The following is a 21,718-nucleotide window of genomic DNA, read 5'->3' as shown; positions in this document are numbered from 1 at the left end:
GATATGGGCCGATATTTTGTACATCCTATGTCAGGGTCCGAGACTAGTCTTCTCCTCATCCTCCAACCATTAGGTGGTGATGCTCATGTAAGGGTAAAATGATGTCGCATAGCATAATTCCGTTTACAAATGTTATTGAATATGCCACTCACATATGTACAAAAGATATAAGCAATTCCACATTAGCAGATCGGTATCTCTCACCCACTTGCCGTACGTGATACCCGGGTGATACCGCTTCATCTGGCACCCACTCAATACCGCTCCGTCTCTCACCCACTTCGTCTCTCACCCGCTCCGTCTCCCACCCACCCGATACCGCTCCGTCTCTCACCTACTTGCCGTAAGTAACACCCGGGGGATACCGCTCCGTCCGGCATACGATCTCGGAGGTCACGTGGTCATGACACCCGGGTGATACCGATCCGTCCGGCATACGATCTCGGAGGTCACATGGTCACGCCATGACCACGTGACCTCCGAGATCGTATGCTGGACAGAGCGGTATCACCCGGGTGTCACTTACGGCAAGAGGGTGAGAGACGGAGCAGTATCGGGTGGGTGGAAGATGGAGCAGGTGAGGGACGGAGCGATATTGAGTGGATGCCGAAAATGTAAATAAAATAAAGATAAACATAAATGTATTTTAACACAGCCTTTAATACATTGCCTTCAAAGTCCCAATTGGGGGGGATTCCTATATCGTTATTAATGTAAGGGATCCTTAGATAATATTCTTGTTCGTTAAACAGGGATACCAACCCATAGAAGGTCAAGCATAAGGTATACTCTTATAGGGTCATGTATGGCCAGTCACATGCTAAGCACCTCACCCAAGGTATACTAGTTAAAATCTAGAAAATGTATGTAAGTACACTATTTGGCCAAAGGTTTGTGGATACCTGATAAATTCTGTCTATACCTATATGGTCAAAAGTATGTGAACATCATTCCAATTAGGCTCAGGTGTTTTCAGTAAGGCCCCTTTCACACAGGCGGACCGTTCAGATCCACCTGTCAGTTTTTTTGGTGGATCTGAACGGACGCCCCATGTATCTCTATGGGGCATCGGATGTCAGCGGAGACATGTCCACTGACATCCGATACGATACTATCCTTCAAATCTGGATGGATGGAAACCCTATTTTCGATCCGTTCAGCGGATCGGATCAGATCGGATGAGAACGGACAGGTGGTCCGTTTCCATCCGATTCCCCCATAGAGAACAGTGGGACCTAACAGCTGTGTCTCCGCACACAGCGCGGAGACAGAGCTGCCATCCGCCTGCTCAGCTGGGGATCGGCGGATCGATCCCCCGCTGGGAAAAACGGAGTCCGCCTGATGGACTCCCTGTGTGAAAGGGGCCTTAAGGACACGGTTAATGTTAAACCATGTGAAGGTATTTTGGATAATTGTGCATTTTAACCTTGCAGCAAATTTGGATCAGATCGGATGAGAACGGACAGGTGGTCCGTTCCCATCCGATTCCCCCATAGAGAACAGTGGGACCTATGGGGGACCTTTCTTTTCCAGCATACATTTGCCCCATGCACAAAGCCAGCTATATGAAAACATGCTTTGACAGGCTTGAAAAAAAAAACTCAAGAGCCCTGACCTTAACCCTACTGAACACCTTTGACATTAATTGGAATGAAAATTGTAAGCCAACATTAGAATTGGATTTCCAACATGCTCATATAGGTGTGATGGGCAGGTGTACAGAAGTTTTGTCTATATATTGTGTTTTTCCAGTAAGCAGCAAGTACAAGGCCCATGCTCATAGTTCTATACTGAATATGATGGCCAACCTGACATTCTCACTTTGCATCTTGTTTACATCAGAAGAGATTTGTAGCAGGGAACAACACATTTAAGTATTGCCTGTCACATTAACAATGTTTCAATGTGTAGATTTCTTTAGGCCACCAGGTACAAGATGACAATGTTCTAGGGACCCTGTATTGATAGCTCTCTTTACCTGTACAAAACTGGTAAACTAGCCTTCCTGACAACCCCTCTTTTACAGATCATCAATCGTGTGTTTCCCGTCTGAAAAAAGCCATCTTCTGGCTTTGTGGGATGGAAAGAAAGGATGTCCAGGAAGAACAAGCCCCTGCTCCTCCTCTAGAGTCACCCAAAGTTTTGTTGTCTGAGCGACCATTAATAACACATGTCCTGAACATCAACCTCATCCTATGTATGAGTGGAGCCATCTTCCTATGGGGTTACTTTGGCTAGAGAAAAACACTTCTTTGTCATTGTATTCCTTGGACAAAGGACATCACGAGTGCTAAAATATTGTAGAAGAGATAATCCGAACACCGCTCTGCACAAAAAATTGTGTGCAACCTGCTGTCTTCTACAAGGGAAAGCTAGGACAGTGAGCTCCCAATGGGCTTCCTTCTTAATGACTAGAAGAAGTAGTGATGATTCCTCAGTGGGACTGTATCCATCATTAAACAGAAGGACATGTCAAGTACAATTATATTTTCATGGATTTATAAAAACTCTTCATTTTTCAGGATGTGAAATAAAAAAATAAATAAATAAAAAATAAAAGTGAAGCTAAAGACCTGCTATATCTTATTCTGAAGTACAAACCATAAACTTTTAGTTTTGTTTCATTTTGCTTATTCATCTTTGACTGGATTCCAATTTTTACAATGGATTTGAAGTATTCAATTCCAAAATATTGAATCGATTCAAATTAATTGTGAAGAATAGCTGGTTCTATTCTATTCAAAATTCGAATTTTGGAAGAAGGCTATATTCTTTTTATTTTATTCTATTTTACCTATTCTATTCTATCCTTTTATTTTATTTTTTATTCTATTCTTTTATATTCTAATCTTTTCCTATATTTTATATTCTTTTGTATTCTGTTTTATTATATTATATTTTTCTATTCTTTTGTATTCTGTTTCGTTTTAATCTAAATTTATTCTATTTTTTATGTTTTCTTTTCTATAAAGCAGCCTAAATAGGAATCAACTTATTTCACTTTTATACCTTACTGTTTTTATTGCAATATGTTTCCATTTCGAATTAAATTTCAAATGCATATTCACTTTCAAATTTAAATTTATTTTCGTAATCGGGTTTGGATTATTCGTTTTGTTCTAATTTATTTCAGATTAGTTAAAATGTACTATTGTGATTCAGAAATTTTGATACATCCGAATCTCGTTTCTTAACTACTGTATATAAATTGCACATGTCTAGTTATTGACCCTTAAGGTGTCTGCACTGCTGTAATCACTCAAACATATTAGACCAAACCAGATTTACATTACCAACCAACACACAACACCAACATACTACACTGCCATTTTTAAAATGGATTTATGATGGGCTAATTATAATTTTGAAAGGATAGTCGTTTTGGTTACTTGCTCTTTATAACAGAAAGCAGGATACCCTGATCAAAACACACATTATAAAATAAACGTTGTTAAAGCTCCTTATGATTAACGCAGATTTAATTTAAAACATCACATATAAAAGGAAATTAAAAAATGACTGAAACCTAAATTAAAAAAATAAAAATAAAACCTTTATATACATTTGAAAGGAGAATGTTACTATCTATTGGTGAATCCTGGAACTACTGTACATCTATAGTCATTTCTTACATGACATGTTATTAGAACTTTGGTGACGTGTTGTGTTGCTCACTTTTTGCCATCTCCTCTGGATTGAGTTGATTAAGTCTAGTGACACCCAGGTTAGGAAAAACATAACCATGCTTTTTATTGCCTTCTCAATGGAGACTTTGATTTGCAGTTGTTTTGCAATGAAGGATTACCTTGTGCATTCTGGATCAGGCTTGGTCCCTGACAACTGATTTGGGGGGGGGGGGGGGGGATGTCAAAACCAGCGATTCCCTTGTGCATTTGTGTATCTCCCTGAGGCCGGACCTTTACCTACCAAGTCCCCTGGAGAACACTAGAGCCAAACTACCTGTGCTTCAGCATTAACTTCCCATAGACCTAAATTGGCCATAGTTGTACTGCAGGAATAATGCCCCATTAAAGTCTATGGTACTTCAGAGAGCAGGCATGGGCAGCCCCACACTAGGTTTTAGCCAGCCTGGCAGCAAACAGAGTAGCACGCATCATCTGTCAGAAGGGGTGGGAAGGACTGGATTTATGTCAGCTCCTTGTATTAAAGAGTTGGTAATTATAAACACAAACTTTAAAATTCCAGTCTTTCCGTAGTGTTGCAGTTAAAGTGTTACTACTGTAAACCCACAACAGTAAAACCTAAGCAGTTAATCCTCTGCATTGTGTAAAAAGGCTGTTTGATCCTGTCTTTTCTGATCCTCTCTTTTTTTACTGTCCCCAATCCATTTACTGATAGTAGAGAGCCTTGGGGACAAACTGCACAAGCTCAGTTTGGTGTGTATTGCTAGAGAGTTTGTTTGTTTTTCTTGGGAGAATGCGTGGGATCAGCATAGGGCCAATCAGCATTGTCAAGACAGAGGGTCAGGAGTCAGAGGAGAATGAAAACTCCTCCTACAAGCTTTACCAGTGCTTGGCCAGACACTGATAGAAGTTACAAGACTGCTACATACTGCCCATGAGAAAAGGTATTTAGCAGTTTATTTTTCCTAAAACGATTGCATTTCCATGTTCTGTGTACTGCAGGGGACCAGATATAATGAATCCATGGTCCTGGGTTCAGTAACACTTTAGGTATAGCGGCAATTCGTGCAAATTATTTCAGAAAGTTTTAAAGTGTCTGAAATTTTACCAGGGTTTGTGCTGTGTGCCCATTTTTTTTATCAATGGTTTAGAAGAATTATTTTTATAAGCATTGTATGTCATAGAGCTGCCATTCTCAACCAGGGCTCTATGGAACCCTAAGGTTCTTCCAGAGGTTATTGGGGGTTGCTTGAGCTGTGGCTGATTGTCCTCCAATTTGATAATGGCTGCAAAGTTCCAGGGCCAATGCCACATGAAAGAGCCTGTGGCATGCCACCAATGAGCTTATTGGCAGTCTCTAAGCTTAGCATCCTGACTGCCTTTTATTCCCACTGACCATCAAAGTAAGGTGCCATTTTCCCACTTCCTCCCAATGATTTGTTCTTAGCAGGCATGCCCTTAGACCTTATAATAATTTCAAGGGTTCCTTTGAGGTAAAACGTTTCAGAAAGGGTGCCATAGGTGTGAGCAGCCTATCGCATTAGGGTGTGCACCCCAAAGCTCAAACACACGTAGGTGTGTATCTGTACATACTGTATATATACCGTGTGTGGGTGTGTGTGTATATATATATATATATATATATATATATACACACAGTATCTCACAAAAGTGAGTACACCCCTCACATTTTTGTAAATATTAATTCATCTGCAATTTTTAGCGGGACTGCGACATTCCGGTGGACAGATCGGACCCCTAACTGACATTTTTTATACTTTTGGGGGGACCAGTGACATTACTACAGTAATCAGTACTAACAATATGCACTGTTAAAATAAATAAAAAAAAAAATTTTTTCACAAGGAGGGAAAAAAAAAACGATTGGAATGACCAGGGGGTACTGTGAAATTATGAGGTTGACGTGTTTTGGATCCTGAGTTTGCCCAATGTATTGGAGAGGTCTGCATGCAGATACCAGTCCATGTAGCGGAAGGGAGTCATGTCAAGAGAGCTTTCTTCTGGAGAGAAGGAGTGCTCCATGAAGTGGCCCACCTGGCAATGAAGCATTTTAGGGGCTTAGATTGTTGGGTGATAGTATAATAGTATCCAATTTCTCCAAGTGAAATACGTTTTTGAGAGCTTGATTCACCAAAGCAATTTGGGGCAGTGAAAGGTGGATCCAGGCTTGCATTATTACTCTACGAGCTGTCAATAAGCAGATATGGACCCATTGAGGGAGAGAGTCGCAGGTGGATACTGATGATGAGGCTGGCAAGTTGTCGCAGCTGAAGAGGCATAGTAGAAGGTCTTTAGGAAGAGATATTCACTGGATTTTAAAAAATGTATTTGAGAACCTGGCCCCAGAAATTGGAGATCGCTTGAAAGTCCCATATTCTGTGGAGAAGAGATGGTCGGGGGGCAGTGCACCAGGGACACGTGGCGAGAGAGGGGTCTGTTTTGCTGTGACAAAAAGAGAAATATGCTTTATGGGCACTTTTGAATTGGGTTGCTCGCCATGTCTTACTGATCATCAGAAAGCGAACTTTTTGATAGCCTGCAAGGATCCATTATGGAGCGTCCTGATTGTCAAGGATAGAAATCCAGGGATTAAAGGGGGTAATGCGGTATTTGAAGGACTGGTGGACGATGAGGTTGGAGTATATCTCTCATATGGAGTATTGGCCCCGATCAATCAGGGTATCATTGAAGGAGCGTTGGCAAGGATTTTGCCTGGGGCCATGGCAGGATCTGAGGTAACTGGTTAACTGGTAGTAGGGTAGTAGTGAAGCATCTGTGAGGGTGGGAGGGAAAATTGTTCGATCAGATCAGAAAAGGATCATAATACTCCTTGAGCTGGGTCAAAAACCTTGGAGACAGTTGTTAGGCTGGATGTATACCAAAGATTGAAGGCTTTATGATCCATAGTGGAGGGGACATCGGGTTGCCAAGTATGGGGAGGTGACATGAGATGGCATAAGGCAGGCCCAAGAGTTTCCACACCTCTCTCCAGGCAATGACCGTGTCTCTGATTAAGAGGTTGTATCTTAGGGGCTGGGGTAGGACGTACAGCCTAGAATAAAGGATTGCCTGGAGATTGAGTGAAGAAACCAGAGCATCCTCCAGCCTGTAGTTAGAGTAGCGAGATTTTTTGGTCAGCCAATCAATACCTTGTCGCAATAGGCAGGACAGATTATAAAATCTGATTGTGGGAAGACCTGCTCCACCTTCACTTACACGTTAGGATTCTGGAGAGTGGTTCTATAGCTATGTTGAAGAGGAGAGGGGAAAGAGGGCATCCTTGCCTAGTACCTTTAGTGAGTGGAATGTCAAGTGATACGATGTTAGAAGTGACGAGACGAGCAGTTGAGGCCGCGTACATCTTTTGAATGAATTGCAATATGGGGCCAGACATGCCGAACACTCTCATGACCATGAACAGCCATGAGAAACTGATGTTGTAGAAGGCCTTTCTGCATCCAGCGAGATGATGGCTGTGTCATGGTCAGGATGCGTCCTGGCAAATTCAAGGGCTAGGAGGACCTTACGGATGTTGAGGGTAGCCGAGCACCCTGGGACAAAACCAGATTGGGCTTGATGGAGGAGCCAGGTAGAAGGGGATCTTTGCCTTTTTGGCAATGAGTTTGATGTGGGCTTGAGAACCCAAGGGTAGGAAGGAGCCCTCAGCCCACATGTCCCTATAGACATTACAGAATGTGTCGAGGATTAAGTCCCAGGTCAATTTATAGAACTCAGCAGAAAAAGCTGTCTGGGCCAGGGGCTTTTCCAGTTGAGAGGGATTTAATAGTAGATTGAATGTCTTCAAGGGAAATGGGGGCATTCAGTGTCTCTAACTGGTCCAGGGACAGGGTAGGCAGATCAATTCCCGCAAACAGTTTATTTGCCACTTCTAATTGGGTCACTTGAGTAGAGGGATGTATAGTAGGTAGTGAGGAGAACACTGATCTCAGAGGACGAATTAACAATTTCTCCCTTGGGGTTATGTAAAGGCCCTATATGGGTCGGCTGGTGGTGCCCTGAGAATAATTTTGCCAAGAGCTTGCCAGACTTATAGCTGTGTCTATAAAAGTACAGGACTGGTTGGTAAGCTCTTGCTGGGCGTCCCAGTGGTCCAAGGTTCGTTTAGCTGCTTGCCACGCTAGTGTGTTGGCTGTGCTACAATTTGAGAGTAAGGCACGGTGCACCATGCCTAGAGAGTCACTTGCCTGCAGGTATTGTAAGCAACTTTGTTTCTTGAACTGAGCAGTATAGGACATAATTCCCCCTTTTAGAAAAGCTTTCCCTGCCTCCCAGAACAGATTAGGGGTGGAAATATGGGCTCCGTTGGTTTTGGCAAATTCAGCCCATGCCGTGGGGAGTTAAAATGTCAGAGACACTAATGGGAGAGTGGTCAGAGATTGCCATGTCTTCAATGGTCGATTGGAATACTAACGGGAGTATGCCCAGCGAACCAAAAAGACAGGAGAAGGACGCGTGGGGGAAAGAAAACAAGGTATATTACCGATCTGTGGGATGGGAAATGCGCCAGATATCTGTTAAATGGAGCAAGGAGGTCGATTGAGCCAACATGGTGGGGGAGTCACCTGAGTGGGGTCGACTGGACGGTTCTGAGGTACGGTCTTTGGACATGTGCATGACTCCATTAATGTCACCTCCGATAAGATGAACATGTTTGGGGATTTGTAGAACCCACGAGGTTAAGTCCCGAAAGAAAGCCTGTCCTGGTGAATCGGGGGCATAAACGTTAGAGATAGCGATGTCACATGAGCAACTGTTAGACGAAGAGTGAGTCTGCGACCGTTTGAATCAGTTTTAATGAAGCGATCTGTGTGTTGGAGGTTTTTGTGGAGTAAAAAAGCCCCCCTGGCTTTAAGTTCCAAAGCTGGCGAACCATAACCCTCATCCACCCATAATTTACCAAGATGAGAAAGGCCATCTGCGGCCAGGTGTGTCTCTTCCAGGATAGCATAGGGGAGGGGGGGACCAGAGATCCGCCAGGGACAACTATTACTGGAGTCCCGTATGTTAGGGAAGTTTAGGTGCTGCAGTCAGTTTAGATCGCCAGATGAGGTACGATGGCCTGACCCGTCAGGAAGAGAGGCAAAAGGGTTAGGCTTTACAGGTTGGCGGAAGCTGAAGATCAGCGGTGTGTGACACAAGCATCTGGGAGTCCAAAGCGCACCCTTTTGTAGGGAGCTTTCTGAGGACTTTGTTGGTTCTTGGTGGAGAGAGAGGATCTTCTGGAAGAAGAAGGCTCAGTTGAGGTAGAAGTGTTCTCCTGTTCCATGGCGGAGGGTTGTGCCATACTAAGGTATTGCTCCACTTGAGATGGAGAGGAGAAGGAGGCATGCTTGCCTGAGGCAAACTGGACGTTCAGAGTAGCCAGGTAAGCCAAAGTGAATTGATGTGATCGTTGTGAAGAGATGAGCAGACCGCCGAGAAGGCCTTATGTTGGTGAATGACTTCAATGGAGTAATCAGCAAAAAGTAATAGTGGGTGGTCGTGAATAGTGATGGACGAACATCGGCCGGGGCGGTTCTCAAACATCAGCCGCAAATTTTCTCAAATGTCCGCGAACGGCAAGTTTGCGGCGGGCCCCATTGACTTTAATGGGAGGCGAACTTTAAAAATCTTTAGGTCATATTTGCAGCCACAAAAGACTTACTAGCTGTGCACAAATAGTCCCACCACATGGACAATGTCATAACTGAAGTACTGCAATTGGAAAAGTTGCCCTAAAAAAAATTTATTTTTTTTTTACAGCAAAAATTTTTATTTTTTTTTTCATAAATCAGCCAGAACTGACAGCAGCCGGTAAATACATGTCAAATATATATGGGGTCCATTCACACATCTGTAAAATGAGTCCGCATCCATTCCACAATTTGGCGGAACCTTTACAGCCCCATTGATTTTCAATTCCTGTCTGAAAATTTAGGCATTCACAGGATAAAGAAGTAAGTGTCGGCCAGTACAGGCCCCAAAAATTAGCCCACATGCGTTTACCTGACAACTAAGAACGTTGTATTCTGTGGCTGAAGGTACATTAGGCATTCACAGGATACAGAAGTAAGTGTCAGCCATTCCAGGCCCCAAAAATTAGCCCACATGGGTTTACCTGACAGCTAAGAACATAGTATTCTGTGGCTGGAGGTACATTAGGCATTCACAGGATACAGAAGTAAGTGTCGGCCAGCATAGGCCCCAAAAATTAGCCCACATGGGTTTACCTGAAAGCTAAGAACGTAGTATTCTGTGGCTGAAGGTTCATTAGGCATTGACAGAAAAAATAATTGTTGGCTATGAAAGGCCCCAAAAATTAGGCATTCAATGGACATAAAATGCCTTTTATGTCGCTGTATTTAGCGAAGACAAGGACCAGGAATTGTTGTGGTTGGATGGCGGTCTGGCCGATATTTGTGGCCTGTCATGAGGAATTTCAATGAAACATGGTCTACTGGTCACATGTGTTGAATTCCTCAGAGATCCATGCCTCATTCATTTTTATAAATGTGAGGTAGTCTACATTGTCATGAGCTAGGCGAGTGCGCTTATCGGTCACGATCCCCCCTGCTGCGCTGAATGTCCTTTTCGGACAGGACACTGGACGGGGGCAAGCCAACAGTTCCATTGCAAATTGTGCAAGCTCTGGCCAGAGGTCAAGCCTGCCCACCCAGTAGTCCAGGGGTTCATCACTCCTCAGAGCATCCACATCGGCTGTTAACCCGATGTAGTCGGAAATCTGTCGGTCTAGGCATTCCCTGATGCTGGGTCCGGAGTACAGCTGTCTATCGTTCGGCTGAAAGAAGGATCTCATATCTGAAGTGACCAAGACATCTTTAAACTGCCCTCTTCTTGCAGGCGCTGTTGGATTGCTACCCGCAACTGTCTCTCTGTGACTAGAAATTCCTCTGCCAGCACACGCAAAAGCAGAAAGCAGCATTTCTCGCAGCAAGGCCTGGCAGTGCTGCATTCTGACCGCCCTCTGTGACGCTGGTAACATTTCCGCCATTTTTTGTTTGTACCGGGGGTCTAAGTACGTTGCCATCCAGTACTGGTCCTTGCCCTTTATGCTTTTTATACGGGGGTCTCCCTTAAAACACTGGAGCATGAAGGCCCCCATTCGCACTAAACTGGAAGCGGTGTAGTGGCCTGGCTCCAGCTCATCATCCAGGATAATGTCGTCCTCTTTCTCCTCCCCCCATCCACGGATAACACCAGGGATCCCAGAAAGGTTTAAAGCATGCTCTTCTTGCTCCTCCTCATCCGCCCCGGCACCATCCTCCTCTGACTCCTCTTCAGACTCCTGTTGTTGACATGTCTCAGATGGAGTAGCACCCACTGGGAATTCATCCAACATTGCGACTTCCTCATCTTCCTGCTCCTTGACGGCTTGATCAATGACACGACGCAATGCATGCTCCAGAAACAAGGCGTAAGGTACGATGTCACTGATGGCGCCCTGGCAGTGACTTACCAGTTTGGTGATCTCATCGAATGGCCGCAGAAGTCTGCATGCGTCCCGCATGAGCAGCCACTGGCCAGGTGAAAAAAACCCAAGCTCCCCAGAACCTGTCCTGCCGCAGAGTTCGTACAGGTAGTCGTTAATTGAACGTTTCTGCTGGAGCAGCCTATCAAGCATATGCAACATTGAGTTCTATCGCGTCGGGCAGTCACAAATAAGACGCCTGATGGGCAGGTTGTGTCGCCGCTGAATGTCAGCAAGGCGAGCCATGGCTGTGTAAGATCTTCTGAAATGGCCCGAGATTTTCCTGGCCTGCCGCAAGATGTCCTGGACCCCAGGGTATTTGGCAACGAATCGCTGCACAACCAAGTTCAGGACGTATGCCATGCATGGCACATGTGTTTTTTTGCCCTGTTTCAGCGCGCTTGGCACCATTGTCGCACACCACTTTACCAACTGTCAAATTCAGCGGTGTCAGCCAGTGATCTGCCTGTGAACACAAAGCTGAAAGGAGTGCAGGACCAGTGTGGCTCTTGGCTTCCAGGCACAACAGACGCAGCACAGCATGGCAACGTCTCACCTGGCATCTACATGGGTGCCACGGGTTACATGCTTGACGGCCATCAGAAGGTTCACCCAGTGGGCAGTAAAAGTGATATACCTTCCCTGCCTGTGTTTGCTAGACCCTAGGTCTATGGTCAGATGTATCTTGGCACCAATACTGTGTGCCAGAGATATATTCACTTGCCGCTGTACATGGCCATACAGCTCTGGAATGCCCTTCTGCGAGAAACATTTCCTGCCTGGGAACCTTCTATTGTGGTGTTCCAATGGGCACAAATTTATGAAAGGCCTCAGAGTCCACCAGTTGATATGGCAGTAGTTGGCGGGCTATCAGTTCCGACAAGACAGCAGTCAAACGTTGGGCAAGAGGGTTATCCGGCGTTATCATTTTTTTCCGCTCCAACATTTGGGCCACAGAAGCCTGCCTTTTTCCAGAACAACGTGACAACAGCATCATGGAAGGTGGAGTGGAGGACAATTGTGAGGAGAGAGGAGAAGGAGAAGAGACTCACCCACAAAGCCACACTCCAGGTTTTCCCCTGCTTTTCCGGGATACTATATATGATTACCGCATATAGTGGTAAGTATGGAGGAGGAAAAGGATTCAGGGAGTCCAATTATGAGTAAATTATTGTGTTTTGACCGGTTTTCCAGGTCGTCTATTTTTTCCTGAAGTTCTTTTTGTATGGAGGAGAGCCTAGCTATGGCAGCGGATGTTGTGGCAGCTTCATCTTCCATGGAGGAGATCCGCTCCTCTGCTTGATCTATTCTCAGGGATTGGAGCTTCATCTAGCCCTTTAAGGACCGCTTGATTTACTGTCCCGGTGACCATGGAGGTGAGGAGGGTCACCACAGCTTGGGCTATACTTGCAGGGGAGGGAGGGTCCATCTGTGTGATTGTGGGGGCAGCTTGAGAAAGTGCAAGGGCCTGTGTAGTTGAGAGATCAAGAGAGGGAGGGCACGGATCGCTCCACAAAGAGGTCCATATTTGTTCCCAAGGCAGGAGAGCAGTGAGGAGAAGGGGTTACCTGGGGAGCTGGCAGGCTTAGAAGCTGGATCAAGAGAGGGAGGGCGCGGATCGCTCCACAAAGAGGTCCATATTTGTTCCCCAGGCAGGAGAGCAGTGAGGAGAAAGGGTTACCTGGGGAGCTGGCAGGCTTAGAAGCTGGATTAAGAGAAGCAAGGCGGGAGCTGAAGTCTCCTAGCTCCTCTCCATGCGGGGCCGGAACCGGACGTCCGGTCACATACAATTTTTTCGGTTGTGCCCATCATGTAGGCCAGGCACTTAGGGCACTGGAGCTGGGAATTTCATCCTTCATATATGAGGAACACATACCGATATCCCTTGGCTCTTTTACATACTTTGACCCCGTATTTGGCCCTTTTGTGGGACTGGAGCTGAGAATTTCATCCTTCATATATGAGGAACACATACAGATATCCCTTGGCTCTTTCACATACTTTGACCCCGTATTTTGCCCATTTGCTAGGAATATATTGTTTTATTCCTAGCCAGCCTGTAAAGTGTACCAGGGACTCATCTACACATATATTCTGATCAGGGACATAAAGTTCTGCAAATCTTTGGGATAAAAAATTTATGAGTGTGGGAATTTTACTTAATTTGTCATAATTTGAATGATTTCGGGGAGGGCACTGGGTGTTGTCGCTAAAGTGAAGGAAGCTCATAATCATTTCATATCTGGACCTGGACATTACGGCAGAATAAATGGGCATGTGGTGGATGGGGTTGGTGGACCAGTAGGCATGTCCTTTGTTTGTTTTTTTTTTTTGTAAGCCCCATGTTTAAAGTGAGGCCCATTAACAATTTGAACTCCTCCAAAGTCAGAGCTCTACACTGACGGGCATAGGAGGATTGGGAGTTGTTTGCAATATACTGCTGGGCATAAAGATTGGTCTGGTCCACAATAAATTGCAGCAAAGTGTCAGGTAAAAATAAAAAAAATCTATTTCAGAGAAATTCTCGGTATTGGCCTGCACATCTGGCTGTGCAATGAAAGGGGGAACGCTTGCTGATCCCGAGATGGAAGGCAGCCATATTGGGTTGGCAAGAGCATCTAGGAGGTATGTATTGGCCCTGATTCTTGGGGGATGTGACACTCCAGTGCTGGAAGTTGGAGGCCTTGAAATTCCTGTGCTGGTACTTTGGGGTGATACTGCAGCGCTGGTTCTGGGCCTGGGCATTTGATCCTGGGGTCTATCACTGGTGGCAGAGCTGGTACTAGGCCTGGGCATTTGATCCTGGGGTCTATTGCTGGTGTCTGCCTGGTTTCCAGAGCACCTTGCCGTTTTAGGAGGAACCCATTCTTTCTCTGATTTTGTTGCTGATCCACTGCTATCAATCGGTTCAAATTCTGAATTGGCTTCAGAATCGGAACTTGAAACTGATGAGAACTCCCCGCTGCTCTCATCAGTCCTGGAGAGGATCTGAAACGCCTCCTCACTGCTGTAAACTTTTTTGGATATGTTGCTTATGGTGGCTGTGCGTCGGGTACTTTGGTGATAGGCTGTGCGACGGGTGACAGATGACTGCTGACAGTCATTGATGGGTGGCAGGTGACGGTCACTGATGGGTGAAATGGGTGACTGATAGGTGAAGGGCACTGATGAGTGACTGATGGGTGACAGGTGCACTGATGACGGTCACTGACAACAGTCTCTTATGGTGACAGGTGCACTTTATGGGCACTGATAGGTGACAGGTGATGGTCACTAATGGGTGACTGGTGACGGTCACTGATGGCTGACTGATGACGGTCACTGATGATGTTTACTGATGGGTAACAGACGATGATCACTGACGGCAGTCTCTGATGGGGACAGGTGCACTTTATGGGCAATGATGGATGACAGGTGCACTTTATGGGCACAGATGGGTACTGATGTGGTGACTGTTGGGTGACAGGTGCAATTGGGGGTGACAGTAACACTGCTGGGCACTGATGAGGACTGTAAACTGCTGATGGGGTGATGTGACAGGTTTTCTTGTGTGGTGCTCAGTGCAGTACACTGACAAATACAGATTGGCAACTCCCTGATCCCTGGCTCTTTTCTATTTATACTGAAAATGGTGTGTGAGGGGAGAAGAGCCAGTAACAGCTAGTTACTGCTCTGTGTTTACATTTGTTATTGACTGTGAATGGATCACGACCAATCACGTGGTAAACAGCCACGGTCATTGTTCCTGGGAGGACACTGCCACCGACATTGCCCTGCAGCGCGCTCCCGATTGTGCGCATGTGCCGTTTACAGAGGGGCAGAGCCATCTGTAATTGGTTGTTTGTGAATGGATCACAGCATGGTAAACAGCCGTACTAACCGCATTGCACGCGTGCCCTGTTTTTATGGGCCGATGTCATATGATGTCGGCAGAGAACGAGAGCCTGAGGAAGAGATTGAATAGGACTGGGGGTCTGAAGAACAGAGGAGTCCAGCCAGTCTTGATGTGCCAGAGGAGCAGACTAGGGATTCTGTGGTGTGAGGAGAGTTTGCCATGAATCTGGGGTTCTGTGAGGCCTATGTCAATCGGGTCCCAGACCTAACCCCACCTAAAAACTATGCCCGGGCTCAGGATCAGAATGAAGCCTTTGACTCCCACATCAAAAGAGAGGAGACCCCATATTCTCCAGCTGGGAGAGGAAATCGGAAGATCCTCCCCAGATTTTCCAGGATACTAAGATGGATACAGAGGAAGGTGGTCTTGAAGTATGGGTATGACTAACCCTATGCTCCACGGAAGGTCATGCGATATGCGATCATGAGATAGAGGCCAAGAGAGAGTCCTGGTGTGATGAGGCCATATGGGATTTCCTCTTTGTCCCAAAACTGCATTGCAACCAATCCAGGATGAATTGGTTGAAGACTTTTCTGTCCGTCAAGACTTTCTTTCTTTTTAGGTGATACAACACCACCTTTTCAATGGTCTATGAAGAGTGATTCAAACACAGAGCATTTATAGTCTGAATGAGCTCTGAGAGCTACAATAAAATACTTCACTTCAGTGGCAAGGTGAAGCAGCGGCCTTGCCGCATTCAGCATAGCTAGAAGTCCTAAAGTTGTGCATGGTTCATCGAGTTGGAGTATCCCACTCATCCCTTCTCCCATCCCAAGTTCTAAATAAAACAACAAAAAAACCCAATGTCTGTAGACTGTTTCCTGACTGAGCCAAACACTAAAGCCCCGTACACACGTAGCGATTGTCGGCCGTAAATATTCGGCCGCCGAACGATCGCCCGATTGTCGGCTTGTTAGTATGATGCTTTCCGACAGCCGACAGCGCATTTTCGCCCTAACAGAATCTGTCGTGCAGGCATTAAAATTTTTGTACGCCGACAACAGAACGGCCAATTGTTCGCCAGTCAGTACAGAATTCGGCCAACAGACAGCAGATTTGCAAGACTGGGCATGCTCAGAGAAGAAAAAACACATGGAAAGTAAACCATCACATGACATCACTTCTGCAGTCAGCTGTTGTTGGCCGACAAAATTCGTGTGCAGTCTTTTGCACTTTTCAGCGGACAGGACAGCCCTGGACAAAAGACGGCCGATCGTTCGGCCGACGATCGGTACGTGTGTACGGGGCTTTAAAGTACTAAGATTTCACAAGTCATTGCTATGGGTAACCCAGGAGAATCCGCTTTAAGCAGCTCCCATGGGAGTAGTGCTACATATGCATTTGGAACTGTGCACCTGCTCCTTTCCATATCTCTAAGCCCGTGTTTACTCTGCCATGGCTTTAAATTTGTGCGACTTTGGCACGACTTGCATGTGACTTCTTTAACAGAAGTCATTGCAAGTTGTACCAAAAGTAGTGCAGGAACCCTTTTCTAAGTTGGAGCGACTCAAGTTGCACCAATTAGAACGGTTCCATTGCACTGAATGGGGTCGGACTTCTGATGCGATAAATGCTCCAAAATCTGAGTGCTTGTCGCATCAGTGTGAATCGTGCCTTATAATTTGACATGCAACTATGTTTGTGCAGCAGTTGCATCCCCTTCCACTTCCATGGGATGCCTGTGTGCGGCTCAGAGGTGGATGTGTACACAGAATAAACTAGCAAAGTATAGAGGATGGCGCTAATCATCCATCTGAATGAGCACTAAGTCCCGGTTCACACTATTGCGAAGCGGGAACACTGCGAATCTACTGCGTGTTCCCGCATCACATCCGCAGCACAGGCAGTTCACGCTGCCATATGCGATATGCTGGGGGTGTCAATTCAAAGTTAACGACACCCCCAGATCAGATCGCATATCGCAGTGCGATCTGACAGTTCGTACATGAGTCGGATCGCACTGGTGTGAACCACCTTGCGATCCGATTCTGCTGCGGACCAAAAAAAGGGTCCTGTGCGAGTTCACTGTGATTGTGGTGCGAATTCAGCCATACAAACTGTATGGCTGAATTCGCACCGCACAGACATCACATGTGATTTTAGGGGTAGTGCGCTCCGAATCATATGCGATGTCTGTCATCGCAATAGTGTGAACCGCCACTTAGGCCCCTTGCACGTTGACAGGTGTCTAGCTCATGTGCATCCAATTTTGTTGTCAAGATTGACCACAATTTCTCAAGATCGGATGCATTTATCCCCACTGTCTGCATTCAGTGCAAAATCTATAGCATGCCGAAGCCCTCATTCACATTGGGCCGTTTTGACATGCGAGTTGACATATCAAATTGCATGCCAAATCAGAGTTTATTGCCCGCAATGGCACTTTCTCAATCGGTGCAACAGGTGATTTCAATAGACACCTGTGCTTGAACCCACACAGATGTCTGTCAAATCGCCCCTAAACTCGCACTGACATGCGGGTTTGAAATAAATGATAAACCTGCATTCAGTGTGAAACTAGGCGGAATGCACTGTAGCTGTATGGGCAGAATGCTGCACCAAGGGCTCTCTGCGTTCAGGGCAGAATGCTGCACCAAGGGCTCTCTGCGTTCAGGGCAGAATGCTGCACCAAGGGCTCTCTGCGTTCAGGGCAGAATGCTGCACCAAGGGCTCTCTGCGTTCAGGGCCAGTTCACACCACATGCAGTCCAATGCATTTTTTTCTGCATAAAAAACGCATGGAAAGTAGCTTATATGATTTCCAATGGCATAGATCACACCAGTGCGGTCAGTTCCAATGAGTTCTAGTTCCATAAAAAAAGAAGTAGCATTTTTCCTGTACTGGACTGTACTGGAATGCGGTAAAATGCAACAGATGCACTGGAACACATCAAAAATGCAAAAAAGTACATCAAATATTTGGGAGAAATAGGCCTTTTGTCTTAGGCCCCTTTCACATGGCTCCGTTCCGTCGACGGAGCCGTTCTGCTCAGCAGGGGATCGATCCGCGATCCCCGCTGAGCAGGCGGATGACAGCTCCCTCTCTGCTCTGTGTGCAGAGACGGAGGTGTCAGATCCCGCTGTCCTCTATGGGGGAATAAGATTAGAACGGACCGCCTGTCCGTTCTCATCCGATCCGCCAGACAGATTGAAAATAGGGTTTCCATCCGTCAGAATTTGACGGACAGGAACGGATGTCAGCAGACATGTCACCGCTGACATCCGATGCCCCATAGAGATGCATGGAGGATCCGATCAGATCCGCCTGAAAAACTGACGGGCGGATCTAAACAGTCCGCATGTGTGAAAGGGGCCTTAGATCTTTGAGTTCAGCTCATGAAAAATGGGGGTAAAAACAAAAGTGTTGCATTTATAATTTTGTTCATTGTATACTGTATATATATATATATATATATATATATATATATAGACATTGTTTTCACTAATATTTGAGTGGTTTGCCTTCCCCTTGTCTTTCTACATTTTTGTGTGTAAGCAGAGCAGTTGGGTGTTTATCCCAGCATTTTATATATTTATTTAGATTCATGGATTGATAGATTTTCATCACAGTAAGGTCCCTTTCACACTTGTGCGACTTAAAAGTCGCACGATTTTGCCGCAATTTTTATGCGACTTTGACTGGGCTTGAAGCAATGCCTATGTCTTTGGACCTCAAAACGCATTAAAATCAGGCCAAAGTAGTGCATGGACTACTTTGAAGTCGGTGTGACCTCAAGTCGCACAGATATGAACGGTACTCATTGGAAATAATGGAGAACGACTTGTCATACGATTTTGCAGTCCCAAATCGCAGGACAAGTCATACAAATGTGAAAGGGGCTTAATATCTACTTGTCATCATTATCATTTTTTTTCTCATTTGATATGTTTTTTTGCTCATGTTTGGTTTGATGGTCTGGTGGGCATTTATTTTATTTTTTCTTATGCAATAAGTATGGTCTATATATTATTTTACTGCCTTTGAGGGATAATTAAATTTATATATAGAGTTGTGATAATTAACATAACACAGCATTTTGCTTGTTGTTAGGGAAAGCATTTAGGTGCATGCAGCAGCTTACTGTACATTTTTTTGGGCATCTACTTACCCTGTAGCAGCACATAAGGTTCTTTATTTTTAGGTGATACAACGCCTCCTAACCACCTTTTCAATGGTCTATGAAGAGTGATTCAAACACAGAGCATTTATAGTCTGGATGAGCTCTGAGAGCTACAATGTGGATCACTCTTCAGAGAGCAATTGGCAGACAACACCTCCTCACCACCTGCTTTAACCCCTTTCACTTGATTGGAGGAGCCTGTCTTGTAGGCTGTAGAGGGTTCCATGATTTCTAACAGCAGCCCTTCCTAAAGCCATCTGTTAAAATATATACTCTCTATATAGTACTGGTTTCATTAAAATAACATTGCCTGACCTTGCTCAATAAAAGCACAGAGCACAGTGACAAGTTTGCTGCTCTTTGCTTTTTCTAAAGCCCCGTACACACGTACGGATCGTCGTCATACAAACGTCGGCGGACGAAAGATCTGCCGATTGTATGCGTGTTAGTATGGTGCCTCCGACAGCTGTCTGCGCACAATCCGCGGACAAGAGTCTTTCTTGCAAACATGAAAATTTTTGTCTGCGGACACCAGAACGGACGATTGTTCGCCTGTCAGTACAGAAATCAGCCGACAGACCGCAGATTTGCAAGACTGGGCATGCTCAGAAAATAAAAAACACAGGGAAAGTTAACCATCACATGACATCACTTCTGCAGTCAGCTGAAGTCTGCGGACAAAATTCTTGTGCTGTCCTTGTGCTGTCTTTGCACTTTTCCAAAGACGAACGTTTGTATGACGACGATCTGTACGTGTGTACGGGGCTTAATGGATTTCTGAGCTGGATGGTTTTGTAGTAAAAGTCAAATCAGTGTGTGAACACCATTCCCCTCCCCCAATCGCTTTCCCTGAGCTTAATCACTAGTAATATCACAGATGGGTGTCTCCCTCCACCCCCCATTCCATGTGCTTGTATTAACGAGGAATTAAAAAAAAGAGGTGGTATAAAAATCAAGGAGTTAGGCCAAGAGAAGTACAACACATCCTGCTTTGTGATGGTGCATGATGGGAAATGAAGGTTCTGGGTGGACATGTGATGTTACAAGAAGGTAAGGCTGGCCATGCAGGTTCCATTTTTGTTGTACAATTTTCTGATAGATTTACCACAAACCACATATTGGTATATGTTTAGTAACCGGTGATAACTCTTGTATTGTAACTGTTCTCCTAACACTGCTTTTTAGTAAACCATGTAGTGATGACTCCAGGTCTGTGATATGCGGTGTTAGCCCTGTGTTAAAGAGTGAAAGGAATGTGGGGAAGGTTTAACCGGTTGCCGACCGCCGCACGACTATATACTGCGGCGGTCAGCCCCGGCCAGGCAGAGTGACGTATCGGTACGTCACTCGCCTGTCACTGACTTGCGAGCCTATCGCGGGCGGGCGCGCGCCCGCTGAGGCGCGCGCCCGCCGCAGCTCGTTCACAGGCAAGTCAGTGCGTGTGACCGGCGGACTCGATGTCCGCCAGTCACACTGCGATCGCTCCTGTGAAGGGAGAAAGACAGAGCAGCTTGTGTAAACAAGCTGCCTGTCAGTTCTCCCTGTGTAAAAGTGAAGATCTGTCCGTTCTACTATGTAGAACGGTGGATCTTTGCTTTTACACCAATAGGAATGTCCCTACACAGTTAGAAGCACGCCCCTAGGACACACTTAACCCCTCCCTGTCCAATAAAGTTAACCCCTTCCCTGCCAGTGTCATTTTTGCAGTAACAGTGCATATGTATAGCACTGATTACTGCAGTAATGTCACTGGTAACCCCAAAAGTGTCAAAAATGTCAGTCAAGGGTCCGATCTGTCCGCCGCAATGTCGCAGTACCGAAAAAAAAAATCGCAGATCGCCGCCATTACGCGTTAAAAAAAAAAAAACACAAAATGACAAAAATCTTTCCCTTTGTTAGTAAACGCGATAACTTTTGCGCAAACCAATCAAAATACGCTTTTTGCGTTTTTTTTTTTTTTTACCAAACATAGGTAGCATAAAACAAATTGGCCGAAAAATGTTAAAAAATTTTGATTTTTACTTTTTTTTTTTTTGGGGAATTTCATATAAAAAAAAATGTGAAAAATATTGTTATTTTTGCAAAATTTACGCTCTTTTTTTTTTGTTTATAGCGCGTGATCAAAAAATCGCGCAGGTGATCAAATACCACCAAAAGAAAGCTCTGTTTGTGGGAAAAAAAGGACGTCAAATTCGTTTAGGTACAGCGTCGCACGACCGCGCAATTGTCCGTTAAAGTCACGCAGTAAAAAATCGCAAAAAAACCCCTGGTCCTTTAGCAGCCAAATCCTCCGGGGCTTAAGTGGTTAACTAGCTGCACAGCAGACTTCCTGTGTGAGAAAACCTATCATCCACAGTAAAGGATCATTGATTGTTTCAATAGCACATACACCCTTACTAATATTATAAAGTGTACATAATAATTATATATATATATATATATATATATATATATATATATATATATATATATATATATATATATATATATATATATATATTTATATTATTTTTTTTTTTTTTTTTTTTTTTTCCCCCCATTCAAAATGA

The 21,718-nt window shown here is 45.0% G+C and overlaps 1 protein-coding gene across 2 annotated transcripts in view; it reads left to right on the top strand.

The window, feature by feature from the left end:
* Positions 1–2,543, top strand: part of SLC5A11 (solute carrier family 5 member 11) — a gene marked incomplete at its 5' end in the record, with an annotated part of 77,553 nt that extends 75,010 nt beyond the window's left edge. For both annotated transcript variants that reach the window (XM_082261988.1, XM_082261987.1), the window contains one exon: positions 2,027–2,543. In XM_082261988.1, coding sequence (XP_082118114.1) covers positions 2,027–2,238 — 212 coding nt within the window. In that variant the 3' untranslated portion in view covers positions 2,239–2,543. The remainder of the gene's footprint in view (positions 1–2,026) is intronic.
* Between the last annotated feature and the right edge of the window lie 19,175 nt (positions 2,544–21,718).

This window comes from Pelophylax lessonae (assembly GCF_965119305.1).
Source record: "Pelophylax lessonae genome assembly, chromosome: 6".
NCBI lineage: Eukaryota > Metazoa > Chordata > Amphibia > Anura > Ranidae > Pelophylax > Pelophylax lessonae.
This window is presented reverse-complemented; position numbering and strand designations above follow the sequence as displayed.